The sequence below is a fragment of the Gopherus evgoodei genome, chromosome 3 (genome assembly GCF_007399415.2).
Source record: "Gopherus evgoodei ecotype Sinaloan lineage chromosome 3, rGopEvg1_v1.p, whole genome shotgun sequence".
Classification (NCBI taxonomy): Eukaryota; Metazoa; Chordata; order Testudines; family Testudinidae; genus Gopherus; species Gopherus evgoodei.
This window is the reverse complement of record NC_044324.1, coordinates 165,927,317-165,951,844: the sequence shown is the minus strand read 5'-3', so window position 1 is coordinate 165,951,844 and position 24,528 is coordinate 165,927,317. Positions and strand designations below refer to the sequence as shown.

At 46.0% G+C, this 24,528-nt stretch overlaps 1 protein-coding gene across 4 annotated transcripts in view; it reads left to right on the top strand.

Moving 5' to 3' along the window:
* Positions 1-15,943: 15,943 nt before the first annotated feature.
* LOC115648935 overlaps positions 15,944-24,528 on the top strand; it is a 77,612-nt gene continuing 69,027 nt past the window's right edge. Inside the window, exon 1 of one of the 4 annotated variants that reach the window (XM_030557314.1) lies at positions 15,944-16,591. In XM_030557314.1, the coding sequence (XP_030413174.1) occupies positions 16,487-16,591 (105 nt within the window). In that variant the 5' untranslated portion in view covers positions 15,944-16,486. The remainder of the gene's footprint in view (positions 16,592-24,528) is intronic. The other 3 variants (XM_030557315.1, XM_030557313.1, XM_030557312.1) reach the window with 3 other exon arrangements.

Below are 24,528 nucleotides of genomic sequence, written 5' to 3'. Positions count from 1 at the left end.
TCTTTCCTTCCTTTGAAGTTGCCTCTTAATGTACCTAGCATTGATCAGTGTTGCAGCTGGAGGTCTGCACTCCGTTGGGCTTAGCAGGAGGAAGTCCATGCCGAAACTCTGCTACAAAGGAGCCTTGATAATGGATGATGTGAAGTTTGAAGTGGAACAATATGGAACATTGTAGCTGTCAGGAAATGCCAAAATATTTATAGTTGTAAGCTACAGCATGACTGATTGTGGAAGATAATAAAAATATACCACCAAGGGAGAGGGTGAATGCAAAATCAACACCCCTCTGGAGATTTCGTAAAACACCCAGGGGATTTACATTCTTTAAACCTCTTCTTTGAGAAATACCATCAAGATAATGTGCAGCTTTAATTAAATAGGTGGTTTCTCCATCCTTAGTCACCTCTTTTGAAACGTTGGGTGAATCATCAGGTCTGAAATACCCAATGGCACACAGGCCACTCTGCTGGCTAATAAGACAATCACAATTCTGCACTTAGAAGCTAGCAAAAAGGAAGTGAGGTGATTAAGGGGTTATTGCAGGGGTAGGCGACCTATGGCACGTGTGCCAAAGGCAGCACACGAGCTGATTTTCAGTGGCATTCACACTGCTGGGTCCTGGCCACCGGTCTGGGGGGCTCTGCATTTTAATTTAATTTTAAATGAAGCTTCTTAAACATTTAAAAAACCTTATTTACTTTACATACAACAATAGTTTAGTTATATATTATAGACATATAGAAAGAGACCCTCTTAAAACGTTAAAACGTATTACTGGCACGCGAAACCTTAAATCAGAGTGAATAAATGAAGACTCGGCACACCACTTCTGAAAGGTTGCCGACCCCTGGGTTATTGTTTTGTATTATTTGTATTGCAGTAGCCCCTAGCAGCCACAGCCACAGCCCAGGACTCCATTGTGCTAAGAAGTGTACATGCAGAGAACCCAAAGAGTCACCTCTAGGTAATCTTGCTCATTCCAGTTTAGGTCAACAGTGATGGACAGTAGTTGCTGTGTAAAACTTGCTCTGGAGGCTGGTCATTCCATAACTGCCTATAGTGCAGGGTTCCTTGTACCTTCCTTTCAAACACCCACTGCCAGAGACAGGACGCTGGACTAGGTGGATACTGGCTATTCCAATGTCAAACTAAAATCACTTTCCAAATGTTAATTACCTAACTCCCCTGGCCTCCCCGCTCCCATTGTTTGATTGGTATTAGCTCCGTTTTACCAAAGGAGAAACTGAGGCACAGGGAGGTGTGGTGCCTTAGTCAAGATCACACTCAGGTAGGACTAGACCTCATGAATCCTATTCTAACTGCTGGACCACACTGCCTCTGCCATGGCAGTGAAACTGGAGAGCATAGACAAGCTGCCCTGGTTTGGAGGCAAAGGAGTTGCTCTCAGTTTGCTGCTGTTGGATTGTTTTTGTAACACTGTGCAAAGGAGCTACATTCTCAGAGTCCAGCAGTGGCCCTAGCTGCAGATAAGGCCACTGAAACATAGCCTGAGGCTGTAGAAAGAGACCAGAGGCAGTGGGCAATGTGAACTGGCGTGGGCTGTGTCTTTCTGTCCCACGTAGGAGGTGAAGCATGAAAACAAGGGATCCAGAGAAGTAGAACTGTCACCTGATAAGTGACGTAAACAGAGGCAGTTTATTTGGCATATTTCTCACCATCACAGTAGTAGATTTCGTTTATGCCCTGTACTTAGGTGGCACATTTTATCTGACAATTTCCAAGTACTCTACCACCATTAATTAATTATTGTCACATTGTTTCAGATGGGGAAGCTGAGGCCCTGAGAAGTGAATTGATTTTGTCAAGACCATACAAGGCGTCAGTGGTAGAGATAGCACAAGAACCCTGCCTCCTTCTTTGTTATCTTCACTAAAGCCTGGTCTACACTGGGGCTGGGGGTGGGGGATTGATCTAAGTTAAGCAACTTCAGCTATGTGAATAACATAGCTTAAGTTGACGTACTTAGATCTACTTACCATGGTGTCTTTGCTGTGGCAAGTTGACGGCTGATGCTCTCCCGTCGAGTCTGCCTACGCTTCTCACTCCGGTGGAGTACCAGAGTCCATGGGAGAGCACTCGGTGGCTGATTTATCGCATCTAGACTAGACATGATAAATCGACCCCCACTGGATCGATTGCTGCCCGTCGATCCAGTGGGTAATGTAGACATGCCCTAAGAGATCACACTCCTGCTCTAGTTACTCAGTGTTCTGACTTTCCATCAGGTTAAAGGGCAGTTGCAGTTGTGGTCTTAAACATCATACAATTAAGCTGTGCACTTACAGAGAACTTTTCATCAGAGGGATGAAATACTTGCAGCAGTGGGTATTATTCACATTTGTCACATTGAAAACAGCTAGGCAAGTTCAGAGATTTGTCCGAAGACAGTCAGTAGAAAAATCTAGGTATAAGACCCAGGAATCCTGTTCTGCTGCGCTACTGTAACGCCAACAGACCCTGGTCGTTGGTGGGTGGGATTGAACTAGGGACCTCTGGAGTTTAGTGCATGAGCCTCTGCTGCATAAGCTAAAAGCCAACAACTGTTAGGTAAACCTACAGAGCAGACCCATTTAACTCTCTGTCTCTCTAAGTGGGCTCAGTGCCACTAGATGGGACAGAACACCACACCCAGGAGGTATGGGGGTTACACTAGCCCTAGTTCACACCAGCTACACAACCCTACTTCCTCAGCTTTAATTTTTATTCTCCCTCTCCAGTGTATTTTGCGATCATCTCTATGCAGGCTGCACACCTCCTTGCCTGCCTTTGGGTGGACTGTACTGATAATCTAGGTGCGTGGCAGAGACACACAACTGGGTTTGGGTTTGCAACTCCTCTCCCCTCCTTGATTAATTTGTTTTTCAAAGTTAGAGGTGCTACAGCTGTGGCTCCTATTGTAGCAGTACCTCCAGAATTTGGGCAGTGGGATTCAGCTCTGCTTTGGGGGTCTGCTTTAGTACTTAGTGATGTCAAAACTATGAATAAAGCCATCGCTGTGTTCAGGGAGAAAAATGAGGGGTGGCAAATGACGAGGTAGGGGCTAGACAAGGCCCTATTACTGTAGTGAATTGTGAGTGTAAGTCAGTTTCCCAGGGGAACTGACGGGTGGTCTGGAGATGCTAATATTATGACTGCAGTAATTCCAGTAACTTAGCAGGATCTGGTGGGTGGGGGAAGGGGAAGGAACTCTGCAAGCCACCACAATGGGAAAAACTTGGCAAGGAATTGCGACATCATCTAATGTCCCAACTCACCCAAGACGGGAATCCTAGAGCAGGAGGTGACACAATGACTTTTATTGCTCTACAGCATCCTGCTTTCACAAAACCTCATCAACTATCTGAGGAGGGAAGCAAAGAGGAGGGTGTGTGCAGGAAATAATAAACCCAGCCACGCTACGCCATCCCCATGCTTGGAACTGCGTGTCTTACTGAGCTCTCAGATGGTGGGATACCCAGGACAGCAGACTGACTGTGGGCTGCCTGTAGCAGACCCCAATTACACATAGCTAATCCCACTGAGTGACTGTAGTGAGGGGATGTCCTGAGATGCTCCATCAGGGCTAAGGAATCGAGACTGATTTTTTTTTTTTTTTTAATGAAAGCAAACTTTAAACAGGGCCCGAGTTCAGTCTGGTTTACTGCAGATCTTCAGTGTGTCTTTTTGGAGGTGGCATTTTCTAGTGGTCAAAGGAGGCCTTGATGTTAGGAGACCCCTGCTCTGCCACAGCCATGCTGTGTGACTGTGGGCAAGTCACTTTGCCACTCCATGCCTCAGTTTCTCCACCTGTAATAATATTCTGTACCTTGCATTTTGTTGAGGCTTAATTCAAAGTGCTCTGAGATCCTCAAATGTAAGAGAGTATAGAATTACCCAGGATTATTAGGTTCCTATAAAGGGGCAGTTTCTTCTTGGGAACACATTTACTGCTCTAACTGCTAATAAAACAAAGTATAATCAATCAAATTTAGACAAGGTAAAACTTCATCAACTTCAACAAGAGCTGGCGCTGAATTAATTAGGGCTGAATTTGGCCCAATGCCTTTAAAACTGCTCAAAAGTTCCCCTTTTTAGTGACTCCAGTTAAAGATACAATTACTGATAACTTTGGACTGTGTCTTACGTACAAACGTGACTGGCTCATGCGATCACGTTCCTTTGCTGACCCCTGGTGGCGAATAGTCACATTGCTGTCTGCCTGGGTGAGTTCTGAAGGGCTTGGCAGCCCCCTGCTGTTCAGTACTAGTCATAGTGACAAGCATCCACTTTGCTTTCCCTGATTGGAGTGACAGGGAGTGGACTATTGGAGTGTCCTTTAATTCTTGCTGTTTTGATGAGTCCCACTGAATAAAAACACACACAGTAAGAGTGGGATTATTTAACGTTGCCCATTAATTGTAGTTAAAAAGGAGCCAGCAGCTCCCAGGAGTAACTTCCTGTTATTTAGAAAATATCACCTGCTAGACTGATGATTCCTAGGTCACAGGGCTTTCCTCGAGGAGTGCTCTTTGCTTGGCCAGGAGAGTGGGACATTTCCTCTTGGATACAGGCCTGGCCCTACTTGCCCATGCCTTTTCTCCCTCCTAACGAGCACTCAGAAACTTCTGCTAGTGGAGAATGTGGCTGCTACGCGGCGCTCCTCACTCAGACCACAGTAGAACATACTTCTAATTCATTTCAGTGCACTGTTCTGCAGCCTGCTTACCCAGGGGTCACCTTTCTCATCTTGTACCCAATGGGCAGCTAGGACTCTCACTGACAATCGCGAGAGTTGGAGTGTCAGTTGCAGCCCCTTGATGCTGTAATATTCTTCCCCCTTAGGCTGGCGGATCCTGGCTCTGCTGAACTTCAGGCAATGCCTGTATATTTGCTAAAGTTTTTACCTAAGGGGTGATTTGATGGGTGTGTGTGATTCTGCCTCATATTTATATGGCAACTGTTACAGTGGGACCCTGGCATGTATGTGAATTTGTATCGAGTTTGTGTTTTTACTGGGCATTCTCTTTGGGCCCCTTGGCATCAGTCTGGCTCTGCATTAATTGATCTGCCTTTAATGGCTATGCACATGCTCCTAGAGGAGGCAATGGATGCTTTGTATATATTTAAAAATAATAAATAAATTGCCTGTGTTTCTCTTGCCCCGTCAGAACACTGGATCCTTCATTCTTAAGGGATTTGGGCCTGGGCATGCACCTATTAAAGTCAATGGTAAAACTCTCATTCCCCTCCTGAAGTTAAAAGTAGGGGCAGGCATGAATGATATTTAGTATGCCACAGACAACCTTAACTCTGACTCATCCTCCATGTTTTCACCAACAATCCCTTTGCAACTGACCAAACCATGGTCATTTTTTCATGTTCTACTTCTTGCACTGCTAATCCTCACTGCCCACCCTGGTAATCCTGATCTACCATTGCCTTTCTCATCATCACCCACAAGTTCCTGTTCCAAACACTGCTCTGCTTTCACTAAGACCTCCTCACTTATGCACCATACATATTCCTAAGGCCAAGGACTGTACTTGGTGTATTATGGTTTGCAGATTTGAAGACAGAATGTTCTTAGGAATCTGGATATGACAAAGATATTTGAAATGATGGGATCAGATTCTGCTCTGAGTTACATTGATGTAATCCAGTGTTACACCACTGACATCGATGGTGTTACTCCAGATTTACATCAGTGTCACAGAGAGCAGCATCTGGCCAGTGGAGTATGATGTTGCTCTAAGTTTATAACTGTATGAAATTCAAGTGATCTCTAGATGCATAACCTTTCTGGGGACTGCTCAGGTTCTGAACACCCTGGTCTTGAAGAAGGTGGGGACAAATGGGATGAGAACACCTCTATTTTAAAGACATCATCCTGGAGTTGTGTTACAAGATGGCCTGCCACTTTAAGGGCCAGGAGGCCTGGGCCAGGCAGCCCTGTTAAATTAGCCCCACCCTGCTACACCAGTGCAGGGCATGGGACTGAAAAAGAGGAAGAGGAAGAGGGTGGGTGGGCTAGGAAAGTGGGCAGGTTGCTCTGTAGGAGGTAGTCCTGACCAAGATGACTCCTGGTTAGAATTGGTGGTTAGACTGTGGAAGAAATCAATGCTGCTTGGAGTCTGCCTCTGCCTGTAAGCAAGGGGGACAGAAGACTCTTATAGACTCATAGACTCATAGGTCAGAAGGGACCAATCTGATCATCTAGTCTGACCTCCTGCACAAGGCAGGCCACAGAACCCCACCCATCCAATTTTATAACAACCCCTATCCCAGGACCGAGTTATTGAAATCCTCAAAATTGGTTTGAAGACCTCAAGCTGCAGAGAAACCACCAGCAAGCGACCCGTGCCCCACGCTGCAGGGGAAGGCGAAAAACCTCCAGACTCTTGTTTTTATGTTTTTCTGGGCTTGGACTATGGGACTCTTACCCTGGTACAGGCTGAATGCTTTAAAGTGGCTTGGCTGGAGGGCCAAGTCACCTCCTCAGTGGGTGTAGTCTGTAGGGTGTTTGAGGAATCTGTCGTGGGAGAGCTGCAGTACTGAGTCATGCTGTTAGGGAGTGCTGTTGGGTGGTGAGACTTGTAACAGGGTTTAATATTTCTTAAAAACAGACAGTAAAGAAATCCGGCCCTCTGGTGAGGGCTGAGCAGCTGTCAGACACAGGCACTGTAAACCCGTGCTTAGGGCCCCCGCTCCTAGAGTGGGGTGGTGAGATCAGCGTGTTAGTTTTCATTTAAAACCCCTGCTTCTAGCCTTTATAGATGCAAAGAAAAGCTTGACAATGTGAACTGAGATGCTGGAAGTACACCTGAGTATGCAAGCAGCCTGAAACACTAGCTCCAAGAGGTTTGAACTGCCTCACTCATCTTAACTCTGAAACCTGCTGCCATCCCAAGGAGGAGTGTGGCCAGTCATAGGGCTGGGGTTTCAGTCTGAGAGGCAGGGCCAAGAGAAGTGTACATTGGCCTCCTGATTGCCTTCACTTGGCCATGCTTGGAGGAAGAGAAATATGCACACTTGGAAGGAGGCAACTACATGGGAGACTGCCTATTAGAGAACCCTGTGTGGGGGACATGACAGAACTTGTGGGAGGCTGAACTTGAAGGCCTTTGACAAGAATAAAATGAGGCCTCTCTCTAATGCTCAGTCACTTCTTGGACCTAGAGACATTAGCCACATGACCTGTGCTGACAGCTTGGCTATGAATGGACCAGAGTCTAGTTGGTGGTCCCCTCAGTACACAGACTGCTTTTTAAACTGTGGCTCAGACTTCTGAGTGATCCCCTAGATAACATTCCCCACTTGAAACACAGGCTGCAGGCAGACACTTCTGGTGCTGTTGGCCCCTCTTTCACCGATTGTCTCTCTAATTTTTTCCTCTTCTAATGAAGACAGTCTGACATTGGTAACTGCTGAGCTGGGTATCGAACCTCATCTGGTGGCAGGAGAGAGATCATAGTCCACAGCACTGGGTCATAGGGAGGGACCTGGGAGCTTCTTTCCCTATGAGGTGCTTTGAAAGTACTGAGTGTGGTTCGGGAAGAAAGGGGGAATCTTAAAGTTTGGGAGGAGTGTTAGGTATGCCACAGTCTCAGATCCAACACCCCAGTCTACTGCAGCACCCTTGTAAGCATCTCACATCCCATGAGAGCACCCTCAATTACCCACTCCTATGGCTCAGCCGGAGCTCAGGGCTGGGATCCAGGAGACCTTGGTTCTATTTCTGGCTCAGCCACAGATTCCTTGCATGAGTGTGGACAAGTCATTTAATTTAACACGTATCTCAGTTCCATCTGTCAAATCTGCCACTTCCCTAACTCAGAGGGGTGATGTGAGGATCACAATCCAGAAATGATTGTGAGGTGCTCAGATGCTATGCTGAAGAGGGACATAAGAATATCTAGGCAAAAGATACCATAAAAAATGTATCTGACAGGACTTGTTGAAACGATGCAGGTCTGGCACTGTAGATTGTAATCCTACTCAAATCTTTCGATATATCATAGATATGGCAAATTAATAACAATTCCCCAGCGGCCAGGAACTTTTGCTCAGAGTGAAGGCTGTTTATGGTGTCTCACCTATGAATTTCCTGGCTTCTCAACTTTTGGTGTTTTATTTTAAACTTTGAATTTCCTGCCTTTCTAGTCTCTCTTGTGTGTGTAACTCCAGATGGTTTGTGTGAGTCACTGCTGTGGATCTGAAAACATTTATATCTGGGAATCCCTTGAAGATTCAGGTGCCATGCATGAGTTCAGAGGGAATGAAACACCTAAGGAGCCATAAAGTGAGTCCAGGGCCCAAATACAATATTGAAGTGCTACCTTCTATTTTTAATCCAGACACTTGTTCATCTCTGCTTAGCTGTACAGGTTTGAATTGCCACTCTGGCTGCTTTGTACATGGCACAGGTGCAGAGAGCTACTCAGCTCAGTGCAGGGTAAATAGCAATAATCAGGACAGGATGTTTTAGAGGAACCTGATTGTGCATTAACAAGGATGCTGCATTTTAACAAAACCATTATTGCAACCTTAACTGTGGAGTTTCTACCAAATGCCTCCGTATCCATGATGTTTTTTGATGGCCTGTAACTCAGAAGCAGCTTGGCCAATTTTCTTCCAACTTCACATGGAAAAAAAAACCAAACAACAAAATCCCAGTTGGGTATCACTGCAACTAATCCTTTGCTTTAAATAGGGAACGTCATTTTTATTACATAAATCTCACCAAATGGCAAATCTGATACTCGAATCCTGGTCCTTTAACTCCTAAAGCATGGGCCTCTATTCTCTGAGTTAAAGAAAACTGTCTCTTACAGTGGTAAAGAACATTTATAGTTCTTGCTAAACAGCAAATAGCCACCACAGGGCATACTGCCCTGCCATTCATTAGAGAGACAAGGTGGGTGAGGTAATACCTTTTATTGGGCCAACTTCTGTTGGTGAGAGATAAGCTTTCGAGCCACACAGAGCTCTTCTTCTGATCTGGGAAAGCTGTAATGCTCCCAGTACCTTTCCCAGACCTGAGAGAGAGCTCTGTGTGGCTGGAACTCTCCTCTCTCTCATCAACAGAAGTTGGCCCAATAAAAGGTATTACCTCACCCACCTTGTCTCTCTGATATCCTGGGACCAACATAGCTACAACTATAGTGCATACTTCTATGCATTGTAATGACCACAACTACATTCATTAACTCTGCTTAATTAAAATATTTTATATGGTTTATGCATTTTTTTTTAGATAGATCATACCAAAAATGACAGACCCAAGTAAAACGTTTTGATCAGGGTAATTACAATGACTTGTAGCTCAAAAAAGTCTGACCAATCTTCTTCAACATTTTCAGAGTCTTCTCCTCTAGTCTGCCTTAGTTTGTGAGGCGCAAGGTTGCCCTGATAGCAATGGGCCTTATGCTATCTGCTAGCTGGGCTAAGCGCCTGTCTGCGGACTCCGCTGGGAGTGTAACTATATTACAAGGCCCCCCTCTATGCCAATCCATGGAGAATGAGTCTGTTACAGGCCTCAACTAGAGGCCTCAACATGCATCTGAGGAAGTGGGTATTCACCCACGAAAGCTCATGCTCCAAAACGTCTGTTAGTCTATAAGGTGCCACAGGATTCTTTGCTGCTTTTACAGATCCAGACTAACACGGCTACCCTCTGAAACTAGAGGAGTGTTAGAACAAGCTGTAGCAGCTGGTGCTTTTATTCTGGAGGTCCCTGGCTTGATACCTGGTGAGCTGGTGAGATAGTGGCTGTCACACTGGCAGTAGCAGAGGAAGGGATGAGTAGCCAGCTGTAGCCTGAATTATTGCAATAAAGAGGAGGGGACACAACAGTGTTGTTAAGAGACTGGTCCCAGTCACATGGCATGGGTCAGGGTTACAATGAGTGCATTCACATTGAAGGGGTCACTAGCCACTGAACCCAATGTTACAACATCTATTCTATTCTATTCTATTCTATTCTATTCTATGCAAATAAACTATAATATCAGCTCAAACCAGCCATCACAGATAAACAGACACTACTCAAACACGCTCTGTAGAGACCTCTAGGATGGTGTGAGCATCTGACAATAACTAGACATTCTCAGTGTCTAGTCCTAAGTGGCTTTCTAATCACACATCCATTCCTTGTCCTCCAAACAGGATTTTTTTGACAGTGACCTATTCAGTGAATTGGATCTTTGCCTAGGCTGTTTGCATCTCTTATTTCTAGCAGCCCTAGTGAAGGAATCCTCAGTGACTCGTAGTGTGCAAGTTTTTAGGGGAAGCCACTGAGTGCCTGCCTCCGAATTCATGCTACCAGACATCAGAGGGGACTGATGTGGATTGCACCCAGGCAGGCCACTTGTCCCATTTTAAGATGGACAGTCCTGTTTTTGTGTGGTCTGTCCACTGTCTGGTACTGTATAAAACCAGACATGGCTTTGTCTAGCATCACACATGGAAGATGCCATTTTGAAGAGCATGCCGCTCCATCCTCGCCGGCGTGATCTCGCATGTGCTGTGCATGTGAGGTCATAGCAGCAGGGGTGAGGCCACGCATGCAGGGGCGGGCCCATGGCGTTCCCGGAAGTAACAGAATGCCCGATATTCTGGGGATGCAGGGGTGGCCACTCTACCCACAACACTTATAGCGATGCCTTGCAATGGGGTCAATTATGTCATTATTTTTTATATTACAGCGGTGGATAGAGGCCTCAACCAAGACTGGGACCCTCCTGTGCTAGACTCTGTACAAACACATAGTAAGAGACAATCCCCACCCCAAAGAGCTTATCATCTAAAAGGACTCAAGAATGGGAGGGAAAATAGAAGCATGGAGCGGTTAAAGAGTTGCTCATGGTAGATTAGGGGCAAAGCCAGGAATAGAGCCCAGTGTCTCTGTACAGTGGTGTGACCAATGGTCCACACTACTTCTCTGTTACCATTTACAATTTCTTGAGAACATTTCTATACATATCAGGGCTATGTAAACAATTCTCCTCCCCCATTTCTTTTTACAGACACTGAAATCTGATGGACAGTCATGTTCCCCTGGATTTACCTCATTTTGGCCCAGTATCCCTATGCAGCCTTGCTCCAGCTTCAGCTTTCATCCTGCTTTTGCTTTGCTGCCCCTGCTTATCAACTTTTGCAAACCTTTTGGGAACTTTTGCAAACCATTTGGGTCCATGGTTCTATGCTTGGGGCCAAATGCAGTCCTGGGGTCATTCTCCTTACACTCCTCCCAGGGGTGGAATTTAACCTTGCAGTTTTTAATTCTGCAGCTTCTTTTGGTGTAATGAAAGGAGATGCCCACTAGAGGGAGCTTGAACCATCTGGCCTGCAGTTCATTTTCCATACAGCCTGGCCTGTTCAATCCACAGACTAGGTCAAAGGTAGGCAACCTATGGCACGGGTGCCGAAGGCGGCACACGAGCTCATTTTCAGTGGCACTCACACTGCCTGGGTCCTGGCCACTGGTCTGGAGGGCTCTGCATTTTAATTTAATTTTAAATGAAGCTTCTTAAACATTTTAAAAACCCAATTTACTTTACATATCATAATAGTTTAGTTCTATATTATAGACTTATAGAAAGAGACCGTCTAAGAACGTTAAAATGTATTACTGGCACTTGAAATCTTACATTAGAGTGAATGAATGAAGACTTGGCACACCACTTCTGAAAGGTTGCCGACCCCTGGCCTAGGTTGAAGAGTGTGATGCAGTTTGGCTTGGTGGGTGAGGGAGGGAAGGTAGGGGACCAATTTACAAAGTGCTGTGGGCCAAAAAAATCCCCTGCTGATGTCCACAGCGGTTCTTCTCATACAAGAATCCTTTGTCTGGGCCTGCCTGCTGGACTTGCTGCATGGATGTGGTGCCCCCATTCGTTAGCTTCCTGCGCTTGTGTCTGGAACAAGGGAGTCGGGGACAGATGGATTGGATGAGCTGCACCAGCTATCATGTCCCCTGGGGTATAATGGACAGGGGAATGTAGAGGGAATCCATTCCCTAAACTAATCCTTGATTAACCACACACGGCACCCCCCATTCAGTTGCACTGCTCTGGCATGGCTCCCACAAAGCAGCATCTCTGAGGAAGGTGCAGCACACAGAGAGTTAAGGCATGTTCTCCAGGAGCTGCCTTCCCCAAGACAGTAAGAAATGCAACAGGTGGGTCTCACTGAAGATAACTGGCTCGGCTCACAGCATCATCTTGGCCTGGCTGTGCAATTGCAATGTTGTATGTCATGTTGTACAGGGAACTAGCTTCTCTCCATTCCTTAGTCTCCATTCCATCCAGATCCTATCCCAGGGGATGGGGTCTGGTTTTGACAGGTTGTCTCAAGACCTAGGAGCTGAAGCTCACTGGACATTGAAATTATCTCCAGGTCTGAGACTGATTATGATGCTGCACCACAGCACGGGGATCTGGGGGTGAAAATGTCACAATGCAGTTAATATGGGGTACAGTGGTAAAGGTGGTATGTTCTGGGGTCCCTGCTATTGCCTTAACCCCACCACTTTCTCTTGGCATGGACACAGGGAATGTGCTATTTTCACTAACCTTTTGAGTGGTGCTGAGGCCGATCCATGGGTTCCGTTTTACGTCATCACTGTGCATCGTTCACCATTTTGTTGTGTTTTCATTGTGCAGCCAGATGGAACTAAACCCCTTTGAGTTTCACTTTGAGATTTAGCATTGGTGTGAACCCAATATTCAAAGCAAAACTCCAGGGGTGAGAAACCCACAAGAATCAAAACCAAAGCAAGTGCTCAGAAAGAATGCTGGGAAGTGAAACTACTGAATTCTGCATAGCTCCAGCACTATGATCCTTCATCAAACAACAGGTTAGGTTGCAATCTGGTAGTGCTTAGAGCATGCAACTGGGAGCCAGGAGATATAGCTTCTGTTCCTGGATTTGCCAGTGATTTCCTCTGTGACCTTCAATAAGTCACTTAACCTCTCTGTCCCTCAGTTTTCTCCTTTGGGGAGGATAATACTACTTACCCACCACTGGAAAATATTTTGCAATCCTTGTGTGAAAGTTACTATGTTCAGATTTTGCAACCTGTATATGCATTGAGGTGCAACATCCCACAAGCAATTGGCACTGCCTGTAGAAGCATGTGCTTGCCAGCTTGAGAAAGTGGTGGGACCACTTGTGCACGTACAAGCCACTCAGTGTGAGTAAATGTAACCCCCACACCTTCCGGGTGTGGTGTTCTGTCCCATGTAGTGGCACCAAGAACGCTTAGAGAGAGAGATTAATGAGTTTGCTCTACAGCCGTTGCCATGGCCGCCCAGGGGGAAGGGGGGGGCAAGCGGGGCAATTTGCCCCAGGCCTTCACAAGAGTTTTTTGGGGCCCCTAGAGTGGGGTCCTTCACTCGCTCCGGGGGCCCCGGAAAACTCTTGCAGGGCTGGGCCCCCGGAGCTTCTTCCGCCCTGGGTCTTCAGTGGCGTGGGGTCCTTCTGCCCCGGCCACTAAATTACCGCCGAAGCGGGACCTGCTGCCGAAGTGCCAGGTCTTCTGCGGTAATTCGGTGGCGGGGGGCGCCTGCCATGGGTATTCGGGGCACTTTGGCATCGGGTCCCGGAGCAGAAGGACCCCCGGCCACCGAATTACTGTGAAGGGGGCCCCCTTTTCTGCCCTGAAGCAAACAAGTGGTCTCTGGAACACGCCTGTCCTGGTTCCTGGTACGAAGTGTGAGCAAGCCTGGCATGGTCCCAGGGGTTGCTCAAATGCAGGAAAGGAGTCAAACCCTGTAGTTTTAGCTGACTGAGGTTTATGGGTCATATTTTACAGCCCATAGTCCTTATTTAGGCAAAGCTCCCATGTCTCCAGTGCCTGAATATGGAGTTAATAAAGGCCTCAGGAACTGCCCTGTGTGAATTTCTGCAGTGACATTCATAGAACAACAACAACAAAATTAGAAGGGCTCTGAATCCTCATGCATCAGGGCATGTGCTTATTTCCATGTGAGGGTCAGGGATAATTCCTTGCCAACAGGACATAATATCTCACAGCTTTGTGGAGGTTTTATGTTTTCTTCTGGCATTTGGTATTAACCTCTGCTGGAGGCAAGATGCTGGATTAGCTGGACCAATGGTCTGATCTGATATACCAATACCTAGATAGAGATATCTAGACAGCCTCCTGATATTTGCTGAGGCATAGTTATAGGGTCTGATTTTGATTTCACTTTGGTGTAATTTGGGAGTACCTCTTGGAGAGACACAGGGAAAATCCATTGAAAATGAAACAATTAGGCCTGTAGTCTGAGATAGGTGGGGTACGCGCTGAGTACACTATATCAGATACAAGTGTTGAAGTGCTCCACTCCCAGCACCTTATAAGGAAGCACCCTTGGAAGATGAGGGGGGTGTCTGTGTGATGCAGGCTCAGGGAGTGTGGGGGCCCTTTAAGAAAAATAGCCTTGCTGACTGGAGCTGAATTCAGTCCCTTTCTTGCAAAGCTAAAACATTCACTTCTCCACAGCCAGCAGATTATCAGTTCTTGCCTTATCTTGTTACAGGCACTTTGGCTGAGAACAGAGAATTGACATGTTAACCACACCGGCCTTCCTGGGGATTCCTACACTAGCTGAGACCTCCTTTTCCCTGGGGCAGGTGGGGCTGAAAGGCTTGGTTGGCTTGAAGGATGGGCAATGGGACCTTCCACCTATAAACTGATGGTTCAAATTCAGTGTAAACTGGTAGTGACTGAAATAACTTTGGCATTACTGGTCCTGCTGGCCACATGGTAGCCAATGTGGAATGAGCTGGTGGCTTCCCATTAGTTCAGAATGGCCAAGGACCACTGGTACCATTGTTGGCAGGGTCGCCAGCAAGGCTGAGAAGCATATGGCTCCTGGAGCCTGCACAACCCCCTTACTCACAGAGGGGGTCACTGCAGACACATTGGCACCATGGTGTGGGGAAAACTTGTGTTGTCACTACTTGCACTGCACCTGTGCTGCGGAGAGAAGAGTTGTCTCCAGTGCTGTCATTGTAGTACTTTCCCCAAAAGGGCTTGGATGGGTGAGGTGTGAGAGAGGGAACCTTTCAGTGCTAGATCATGGGTTTGAATCTGACTTGACAGATTCCAGGAGGTCGGTGCATGTGGGCCACTCTCTCCTTCTCCTGTGTGAGCAGAGTGCTAACAAAGGTGCCCTATAGGGATGGATGCACCTGCCCACTGAACAGAAACAACTCAGTGCCCATTAGTTAATAAGGACTTTCTGTCACTGCCACTGTGTATGTGGATTTAAACCAGTGGTGAAATGTTCCTGTTACTGATTCCTAATGCCACCCTGACTCTGAAAGTCTCAGTCCATGAGCAGACGATACCCTTGCCTCCCAGTATTCTGGTAGGTGGGCTCACCCCTGCCCACCCTCACTGCCTTGTAGTTCCAATCTCCCTACTCCCCGAATAGGCCCTGCTAGAAAAGGAAAGCCAGACATTCTGTGTGCACTGAGGGGGTTCAGGGAGCTGATGGGCTTCCTGGATTTCAGCTCCCCCCAGTTTATCAATTGTTGCCACAGAACAACACAGGCAGCAATATGATCCTGTATAGGATCTGATTGTGTGTGAGAGAGGAGGGCAAGGCTAGGAGAAACCCACCTTGATTCTTTTTTGTTTTAATAAGAAACACGTCCTTCTGGTACATAGTGAGTGATCTCTCTTGAAACCCCTCTGTAGAAATTCCCCTTCCAAGGTTTATAGCGTGTGTGTAGAGGGGGGAGAGGGAGACTTGTTATCCTTCAGGACCCACACAGTGGTTTGGGGGATGGGGTGGCTCACTGCCCCCTTCGATTTCCCTTTAAATGGAAGCCCTGCCCACTGAAATTGACACAGTCCTCCTTGGCTGGCCAATGGGAGCCTTGGCTGGATGTTCTGTTTGTTACAAGTTTCACATTGCTGGAAGACACAGAGACTGAGAGAAACAGAGAGTCAGTGTGTGTGTGAGGGAGCGTGGATGAGGGGGGGGAAGAGAGCGAAGAGGGGCGCGACAGAGAGAGAGACAGAGAGAGAGGGAGGGAGAATGCCTGTTTGGAGCAGCAGGCATCTAGGAGAGAGAGAGATGGCATATTAGACCATTACCATGAGCAGAGCCCAGGGCTTCTGCTAAACAGCTTTTCCATTTCTTAATAAAAACATATTCCACCAAATGTCTCCTGTCCCTTGCAGAGCCCTGCCAGCTGGTACCTTCACTCCTTCTACAGCCTGTAGAAAGAAGGGAAGTTTAATTTTTTTTTATGTGTTGAAAAGGGATTTTTTTTTTAACTGAGGGCCAAAAGACAGAGAGTGGTAGTGGAGGAGGAAGGGGAGGGGCAGTGCTGAAATCAGGGTAACTGAAGCTTGGTCGCCTTTAGGAGGTCTGTGTACCTGGGGGGCTGCTTGAATGCAAGCTATTCTGAGTGCCTCCAAGCAAAGCTGCAGCAGCAACAGCTCAGCAGATGTAGATGTGTGCGGGTGTGCATGCTTAACCCTTTCTACGCTCTCTGGATTTATACCATGCTGAAGATCCTAACCAAAAAGCTCAGGGACCAGAGTTTGAATGAGATCCAGCCTTTCCAGCTAAAGGTAAGAAAAACTCCCAGCATGTCTTTTTTTTCTTTTTGGCATGGTGCAGCTAATTAATAAGAGGGATAATAAAGCTATTAACTTTCAGCATTCTGTGTCCAGGGTCAGTTGCCTTTCACCCTGCTCAGAGTGCCAGTCAGGGTTGGAATTGGCCTGTACTACATTAATGTTATTAAGACCTATTCCTTTGAATGCAGGCCTGCCTTTTTGCCAAGGCAGGATATAATATAGAAGGTGTGTGTGGTGGAGAAACATATATATTGGTCTATTAGCGTAATAATATTTTTAATAAGGTGCATGTTTGAGAGCCAAGAGAGTTGCCTAGCAGAGGGATGTGTGTGTGTGTGTATCTATATCTATATATGTATTTAAAATCACACCTTTTTGATGTTGCAGTAGCACCTAGAGATCTCAGCCAGGTTGGAGCTCCATTGTGGTTGGCACTGTGTAAACATAATTAGTCTGAGCTCCATTCTCTTCAATATTTTTGCAATTCACTCTCTCCTGGATCTGAAGGCCAGAATCAGACCTGGAGTTTGCAGCCTGGTTCACTTCACTGACCTAAGGCTTTCTGTACCTTGCGTATATCCATGTTTAGTTTGTACTGGAAAGCTAGGGACAGCAAACTCAGGCCAATGTGTATCCAAGCCCCCTCTGCAAAAGACAAGGAGGAATTTATCAACCATATGTTGTGAAATAAAAATGGAGCCAGGGTGAGAGGAATGCACAAAGTGCCAGGTTCTGGTTCGGGATGCTGGGGGGTGAATCCGGAGTAATCCCACTGAAATCAGTGGAGTTTCACTGGATTTGCATTTGTGTCAGTGAGAGCAGAATCTGGCCCCAAATCAAAGAAGGGACCAGGGAAAAGTAGCAGCCTTTATTGCCTGGTTTGGGGGTGGGAGTGCTATGCAGCGGTCTCCAGTGGAGTCTTTTGTATGAATTACACAGGGGCAGATTGTAGTATGCATCTGTGCTCCTGCACAGTTGCTCTGGCTAGATTGGTGGCAACTTTTCGAGAAATGGGGCTGATATTTCCTCCACGTTCTATGTCCCATTCACTTCTTCCAGTTTGGATTGTAGATTCTGTTGTTTTTGAAAGAGATGAGGAGAGGGAGTTGTTTGGAGGCAATAGGGACATTGCTTTAGATTGTGCAGATTGATCCCATGTAGGACACGCTTTGTGTGTGGGCAGCGCGCAGGGCTATTTCTTTGGGCCTTGCGTGGCTCTAGCCACCTTTTGTTTTAATTTTCTTTCTGAATCTTGAATTCCGAAACCTGCAAGATTTCTGGGGCTGCAGATGAGACACTGAGAACCAACAGGGCCTCATAGACTTTCAGGATGCACATATGCATCCACAGAAACCGGCGCTATAAGCATCAGCCATTTTATTCACACAAGTGTCAAGGTTCTGCGGCACAAACAAGTGAGTTGCATTTTTGAAGGCCTATTGATACAGCCTTTAGATCTCAGTGTCTCCAAAGCCTGACACTTAGGCCTGTGCAAGTGTCATTGCAACCTGCCAGAGTTGCTCGTACAATGACTGGCACAAACGTGCGTGGGCACGAAGCCAGAGTTTCCACACTATAGACTCAAACCTGCCTTAATGGCCACTGGGGACAATGTGGAGCTGAACCACTGTGGGGAGCTCTGGGTGAGATTTTACCTCAGACCAGCATCCCTTCCTCACTGCTTCATGGAGTACACAGTACTATCCCTTGTGTGTCTGGCCAGAACTTCTAATGGCTGTTGACTTGGGGAAGGTACCACCAGGGACATGTGGAGTACCTGTGCTTTGGACAGCTGTGCCTGGTGTCTGGGGCCTGTCCGAACCCCCCCATCCTCTCCCTTACACACTCTTGGGAGCAGCTGGTCACAAATGGGCCCTCAGAGCTCCACATTCTTGGAGAACATGTCAGCATCTTCTCAGCTTCCCAATTTGCACATCTTGCTGCATGCGTGATGCAGGTATTCTTGGGTTACAATTACTCGCCCAAGGCTGTTCCGAAAGTCTAAAGGGGCCAGTTCTGCAGGCAGTGAAGTCAGTGGGAGTTTTGCCATGAATGGGAGTAAGATCAGGTCTGCGGTTGTCAGACTAAGGATGAGCGAATCACTTTGGATAAAATAAGATCTGACCTCCAGCCAAAACCCAAACCGAGCAATTTCTAAGCTTTTTATTTTTATTTTTTTTAAATCTGCTTAGCTGATTCCACCCACATTGGCATGCGCTTCTGCACTTTACATGCTTGCTGGAAGTTCCTAATACTATGGAACAGACTGTTCTTGCGTTTCTAGCACTACTGGAAGCAGGCAGTATTGAAATCTTGCAACTGAGACTGTTCTTCAGTGGATTTCTAGTCCAATTTTGCAGACTCAAGCAGTTCAGAAAGATTTTTAGATTGGCACTCAAACTTTTGGATGCTTCTCAGAATAGAGCCCCTGAATATTTTATGGATCTAACTAATGGTACTGCATGTAATAAATGGGCTTAGTGTGTTTGGTCATGTTCCTTTAGTGGCTGGCCTCATTGAGAATAAGAACCTGCTACCATAGCAGCTGATGGAATTACTATTCTAGCTCATGCAGGTGCTGCTTGTGCTGTCAGTGCTGGAGGCCCTGGGTTCTGTTCCTACTAATGGTAGTGTCTTTACACATGTGGCCATACATTTCTTACACTGAGCCATCCCATACAGCTTCACCTGTTGCCTCTGTCATCTGATCATATTTGCTAGAGAGGAGGACCAACTTGAAACACAAAACCTTCCAAAGCTTGGTGGAGTGTTAGAAATCTAGAGGCAAAGCCAGATCTGAATTTTACAGTTTGGGATCCATCTTCTGTGACAACATGCAGCTGTAGAACAGACTCTGTAGGGGTGAGGAGGGTGTCTAGGGGAATGAGAAAGGGAGTTTAAATTTGTGAGCAGCATTCTGTTGAAATTTTCCAAGTGAGGGAATAAGAGAGAACCATACTGCTCCATACCCCTGTTTTTTAGCTGAGCCTCAGCCAAGCCTGCAGAATTGAACCGCTGAAGCAGGTGGTTAGACATCCCAATGAGTGCGGTTATTTGTACCCCCACGTGACACACTGGCATATGATCCCCTGTTCTTTGCTAACAACTCTTGTCTCAGATTTGACAAACTCACTACATCAAGTACGTTGCTTACAGGTATTTATCCATAAAGAGTAACATGTAAGGTCTCTGTTGAAAACTTGCAACTTAACAACATTCATAATCATAGTGTTACGTGTGGTATGCAAGGAATAATGTAATTATATTGAAGTTTTTGCCCTCGTGGTCTTAAGGTTAAAAGGCGTCATCAGGGAATGATATTACTCGGTGACGGCTTGTTCATACAGGAGGGAGTTGCCAGTCCTCCCTAGTTAGCTGGTGAGGTAATGCCAGGTCTACCATTGCTCCATCCCAGAACAGTCAATGGCAACTGCAAATAGTCAAAGCCACTTGGAGGTAAAAAAGGACCAGTACAACAGACAAGGGGATTGCCCTGCCTATGAATAGAGACAAATGAGTGTTCCGATATAACACAGAGGGAGGAGAGGCACTCTGGATCCATTCACTGACGAGACATCTTGTTGAGCTGGGGTGTTTTCATGTATGTTTGGATCCTGGTTCCTGTGAAACCAGTCCGCTCTGCAACAGACTGAAGTTTGGGGGGAAAGCCTAGTGTATTAGATAGGAAAGGTAACTATTAATACGTATAGGAGCTAGTCTGTGTTTTCTGATTTTGTTTTGTATTGTAACCATTTGTTTCCATCACTCTCTCTTGTTTCTAGGGGAATCGCTACGCTTTCTTAAATAAACCTTCCTTTGTTTCATTACAAGTGCTGTATATTATTACGAGTGATGGTTTAAGGGAAACCTAATAAACTGGGGCACAAAGGATCTGGGATTTCTGTGAATAGCCAGTGTCGGGACTGGGAGCCACAGGGAAATGCTTCAAAGATACGTGGCGACTGGGGTGCACTTCTTGTTAATCTGCAGGGCAAAGGCTGGGCTGGCTTGGCCCAGGGGAGAGTGTTTGAATGGTTAATAAGCTGGTGGTATTAGGGAGCTAATACCCAGTTGCCACGGTAAGGGTAAGCCTGCCACTCGCTAGAAGCAGAAGATAAGGTGACTCACTGTCCTAGATATGCAGAGAACCGTCACACTCCAGTTTTGGGCTGGCTGCATTGGCGATCACTTCTGGAAGAACTAGGCCTAGGTACATGGGATAAATAAGATACAGGTAACAAAGTGTGCAAAAATACACAGCGATAGGAACAAAAATGGCTAATTGTGTCAAATGAGTTTGCATGTGCAACTCTAGCACTTTTTTACTCTCACAAATCACACAGATGCATTTTTTTCCATCCACAATTAACAGTTTGCATCACTGCATGCATATGTAATTGGTGCAATTTACGAGTTGAGTTTTTAAGCCTAGATTTCAAGCTTTTTGGGGCAGGGACTGTGTGTTCATTGCATGTCTATACAATGTCTGTCAAACTAGGGCCTTGAGTGGTGCGCCTATGTGCTACTGCAATGCAAATAATCAATGATAGATTGAAATACCTAGCCCAAGGTGCACAAAATTAATAGCTTTGATGCATCCATCACAGGTTCTAGCCAATTACTTTTTATTCACACCAGGACAGCAGCGAATGTTTGACAACACAGTAATTGTTGAATTACTGTAACACCTTCATTGTTATGGGGGCAGGGATAGCTCAATGGTTTGAGCATTGGCTTGCTAAACCTAGGGTTGTGAGTTCAGCCCTTGAGGGGGGCACTTAGGCATCTGGGGCAGAATCAGTACCTGGTCCTGCTAGTGAAGGCAGGGGACTGAGTCCCCTCCAGTTCTATAAGATAGGTAATCTCAATATACAAACATTATTTTAATTCAGAAATATTATTGAAATGACTGTGTCTGGAATACTAATTCTGTACTGGCGTGAAGCACCATTTTCTGGTTAGGTGAATGAGAAGGGTGTCTACATTTTAGCCCATGAAAGGAAGGCAAATGCTGTTATCATCAGAATCAGCTATGGGATTCTGCTGTGATCTCTGGGGTTTTGATGGGTCCCAGCAAGAAGCCATAGATGGATTTTGAGTCCTGGGTGAAAAAGGTGGAGAACCACTGGTCGAGTGGGCTGAACATAGGACTGGCAGACAGGGACTTCTGCCCCTGCTCGGACTCACTACTCTGTATTGCCATGGGCATGCCACTTAACCTCTCTGGCCATTTATCGGGTCTCATTTTGGCCCCTCTCTCTCTCTGTTTCCCCATGTGTAAGATGAGGAAAATAGTATTTACCATCTAGCTCATTACTGAATGGATTCCCTTACGAAGCTCTGCATAAGTGCTCATAATTATTATTTGTCAGGGCAGAATATTGGCTTTCTGATTTTTTTGCTGCTGCTGCAGTTGTGTGCTCCATCTATCCGCTGGCCTCCTACCAGATTGCTCATTCAGCTGATGAAAGTCTTGCTCAATGGAATTTATTTTCATCCCTGTCTCCTTAGGAGGCTATTCCCCCATTCCCTTTCTGCTTGTTGCTCATGCCTGTTTAGCTCTTCCCATCACAAAGAATTCATTCCCTTAAGATCGTCAGGCTCCGTTTTAAAATCTGCACTGACGACTTTTTCCTTTCCTCTTCACTGTTTGTAGCTTTATGCTATTTTGGTTAGTTTCAGCCTTATTGGGGAGTCAAGAAGTAACTAAGGACCCAATTTAATGAGGTACTTTTAAGCAATGTGCCTAATTTAAGTGTGTAAGTACACCTACTGATTTTAAATGAACTGTTAACGTGCTTAAAGTTAAGCATATGCTTAAGTACCTGGTGGAATTGGGGCCTAAAATAACACCATCAGGTTAAAATGAGATCCTTAGTTGATCTAAATAGCAGTATTGCCAACCCACAACCATTCAAAATCATGACTGAGGAGGTTGCCAAAAGTTATGAGATTTGCTTAGAAGTCATGAGACCTTGAACAAATTTGGGGGTGCTTCTGGGTTTTAAACTTTTGCCAGCTTTTCTCCTCTGTCATGAGGGATAGAAACTTAAACAAAAACCAAAACCTGAAAGCTGAGATTTTCATATAATCTTGTAACTTCCGAAGTTGAGGATTTAAGAAAAATATCACACAGTATGAGGCTTGTGTAACATGAGAAGCCAGTGAATCATAGAATCATAGAAGATTAGGGTTGGAAGAGACCTCAGAAGGTCATCTAGTCCAACCCCTTGCTCAAAGCAGGACCAATCCCCAGACAGATTTTTACCCCAGTTCCCTAGCAATACTGATTTATAGCTTATAAAGCTCTAACCTGTAGTTTTAAAAAAGAAATGTCCTGAGCTGTGGGTCAAGAAGGGACCTCAGGGTTTGTTCCTATATATACTAATCCCTGAGTTTATTGAATCTAAAAATTAAAAAAATCCTAGTATACTTTACCCTCGTTGTAACACTATTCATTTACTTTTTGAATTTCAGTGAAAACAGATTGGTCCATTTGCTCTGGTTTGTGGTTCATTTTGAGCTGGGTTCCCTTCCCGGATGTCAGGCAGCAGCAAACATGCATAGAATTGTGTCTAAAATGCACCACAAGTGTTCAAGATGCCACCCAAAGCCCTCTATCTGTGTTTGGCTTTGCATGTTTGGCCCTCGCCACTGGTCCAAGCAACCTTCCTGGTTCCTCCTTATTTTTTTTTTCCATCCTTAAAAGTCCCAAAGCAAGTTTGGCATCTCTGTCCTTTTCAGGCTGGAGTGGGTTCGTCTGAGTGATGATTTCTCTTATCTGTGCTGGAGGTCATAACTTGCAGTTGCGTACACGGGCATGAGGTGGAAGAGGAAACCTTTGAATGAGGAATTTTCTCTCGATATAGGAGTTCCAGCCTGCTAGCCAGATACCGCAATTTGGTGGGAAAGGGTCTGCAGTTGAGCTGAGGGGAAAAGAAATCCTCCTTTGCCCTTTCACCTATTACATACGAAACAACGTGTTTGTCTCAGGCGACCATCTAAAGTCAGCTTTATTATTTGGAGGAGATAAACAAGACAGTGTGGCAACTAGGAATTAATATTGCTGTTGGCACCGTGGCCAGTGGTGCTGTGCTGCTGCCAGATGTGTGTACGCTAGGGAGAGAGGGAGCCCAGTTGATAGACTGAGAGATCAACAGTTTCTATGTGTATATTTTTGGCTAACAGAGGCCACTTCAGCTGGTTCAGATTGGACAGTTCTCTCTTGGGAAACCTGACCATGGCATTCCCCAACCAGCCTGCAGGGGTCGCTGTAGAGCAATGCAGCTCCCTCCCACTCTTTTTGCCTCCTCTCTTCCAGAGACTAGGCAATTTTCCCCCCGCTTCCACAGCTTTCCCTGCCTTCTGCTAGCCTGAGTGAATGAGAAGACGACCTCAGGACTCCAGCTCAATGCACATTGTGTTGCATTGGCCACCAGGTTGGCTGGCAGGGTTGCTACTCATCTTGAATTGGATAAGGCTAACCTGCAGGGATAAAAGCAATCCCACAGTTTCTGTTTGGGGCATCACTGGATTGCAATGCAACATTGGGATGTAACTATGTAGAGGCTAGGTTATGCTGACCTGTTACCACTGGACCAGATCATGTGTGTGATGGGGAGGAAACTGTGCTGGCTGGTTCTTGTGCTGCAAGGTTAAATTCTTCCAAATGGGAGACCCTGGGGAAAATCTGCTGCCTGGTTGGAAGGGATCCAAAGTACCTAGGGTCACCCCAGATTTCTGGATGGTCCTGATTTTTGCTAGCAGCGTCTCATGTGATCTGAGCTTGTGGACACCAAAAGTGGACAACTGTGTGGCTAACAAGCTCTGAGTTTTACTTTGGAAACATTTGAACAGGTGGACCCAAGGTCTGATCCTGAACAACAAGTCCTACATTCTTGGCTCTCTTGATGGTGAAACGCAAGAGA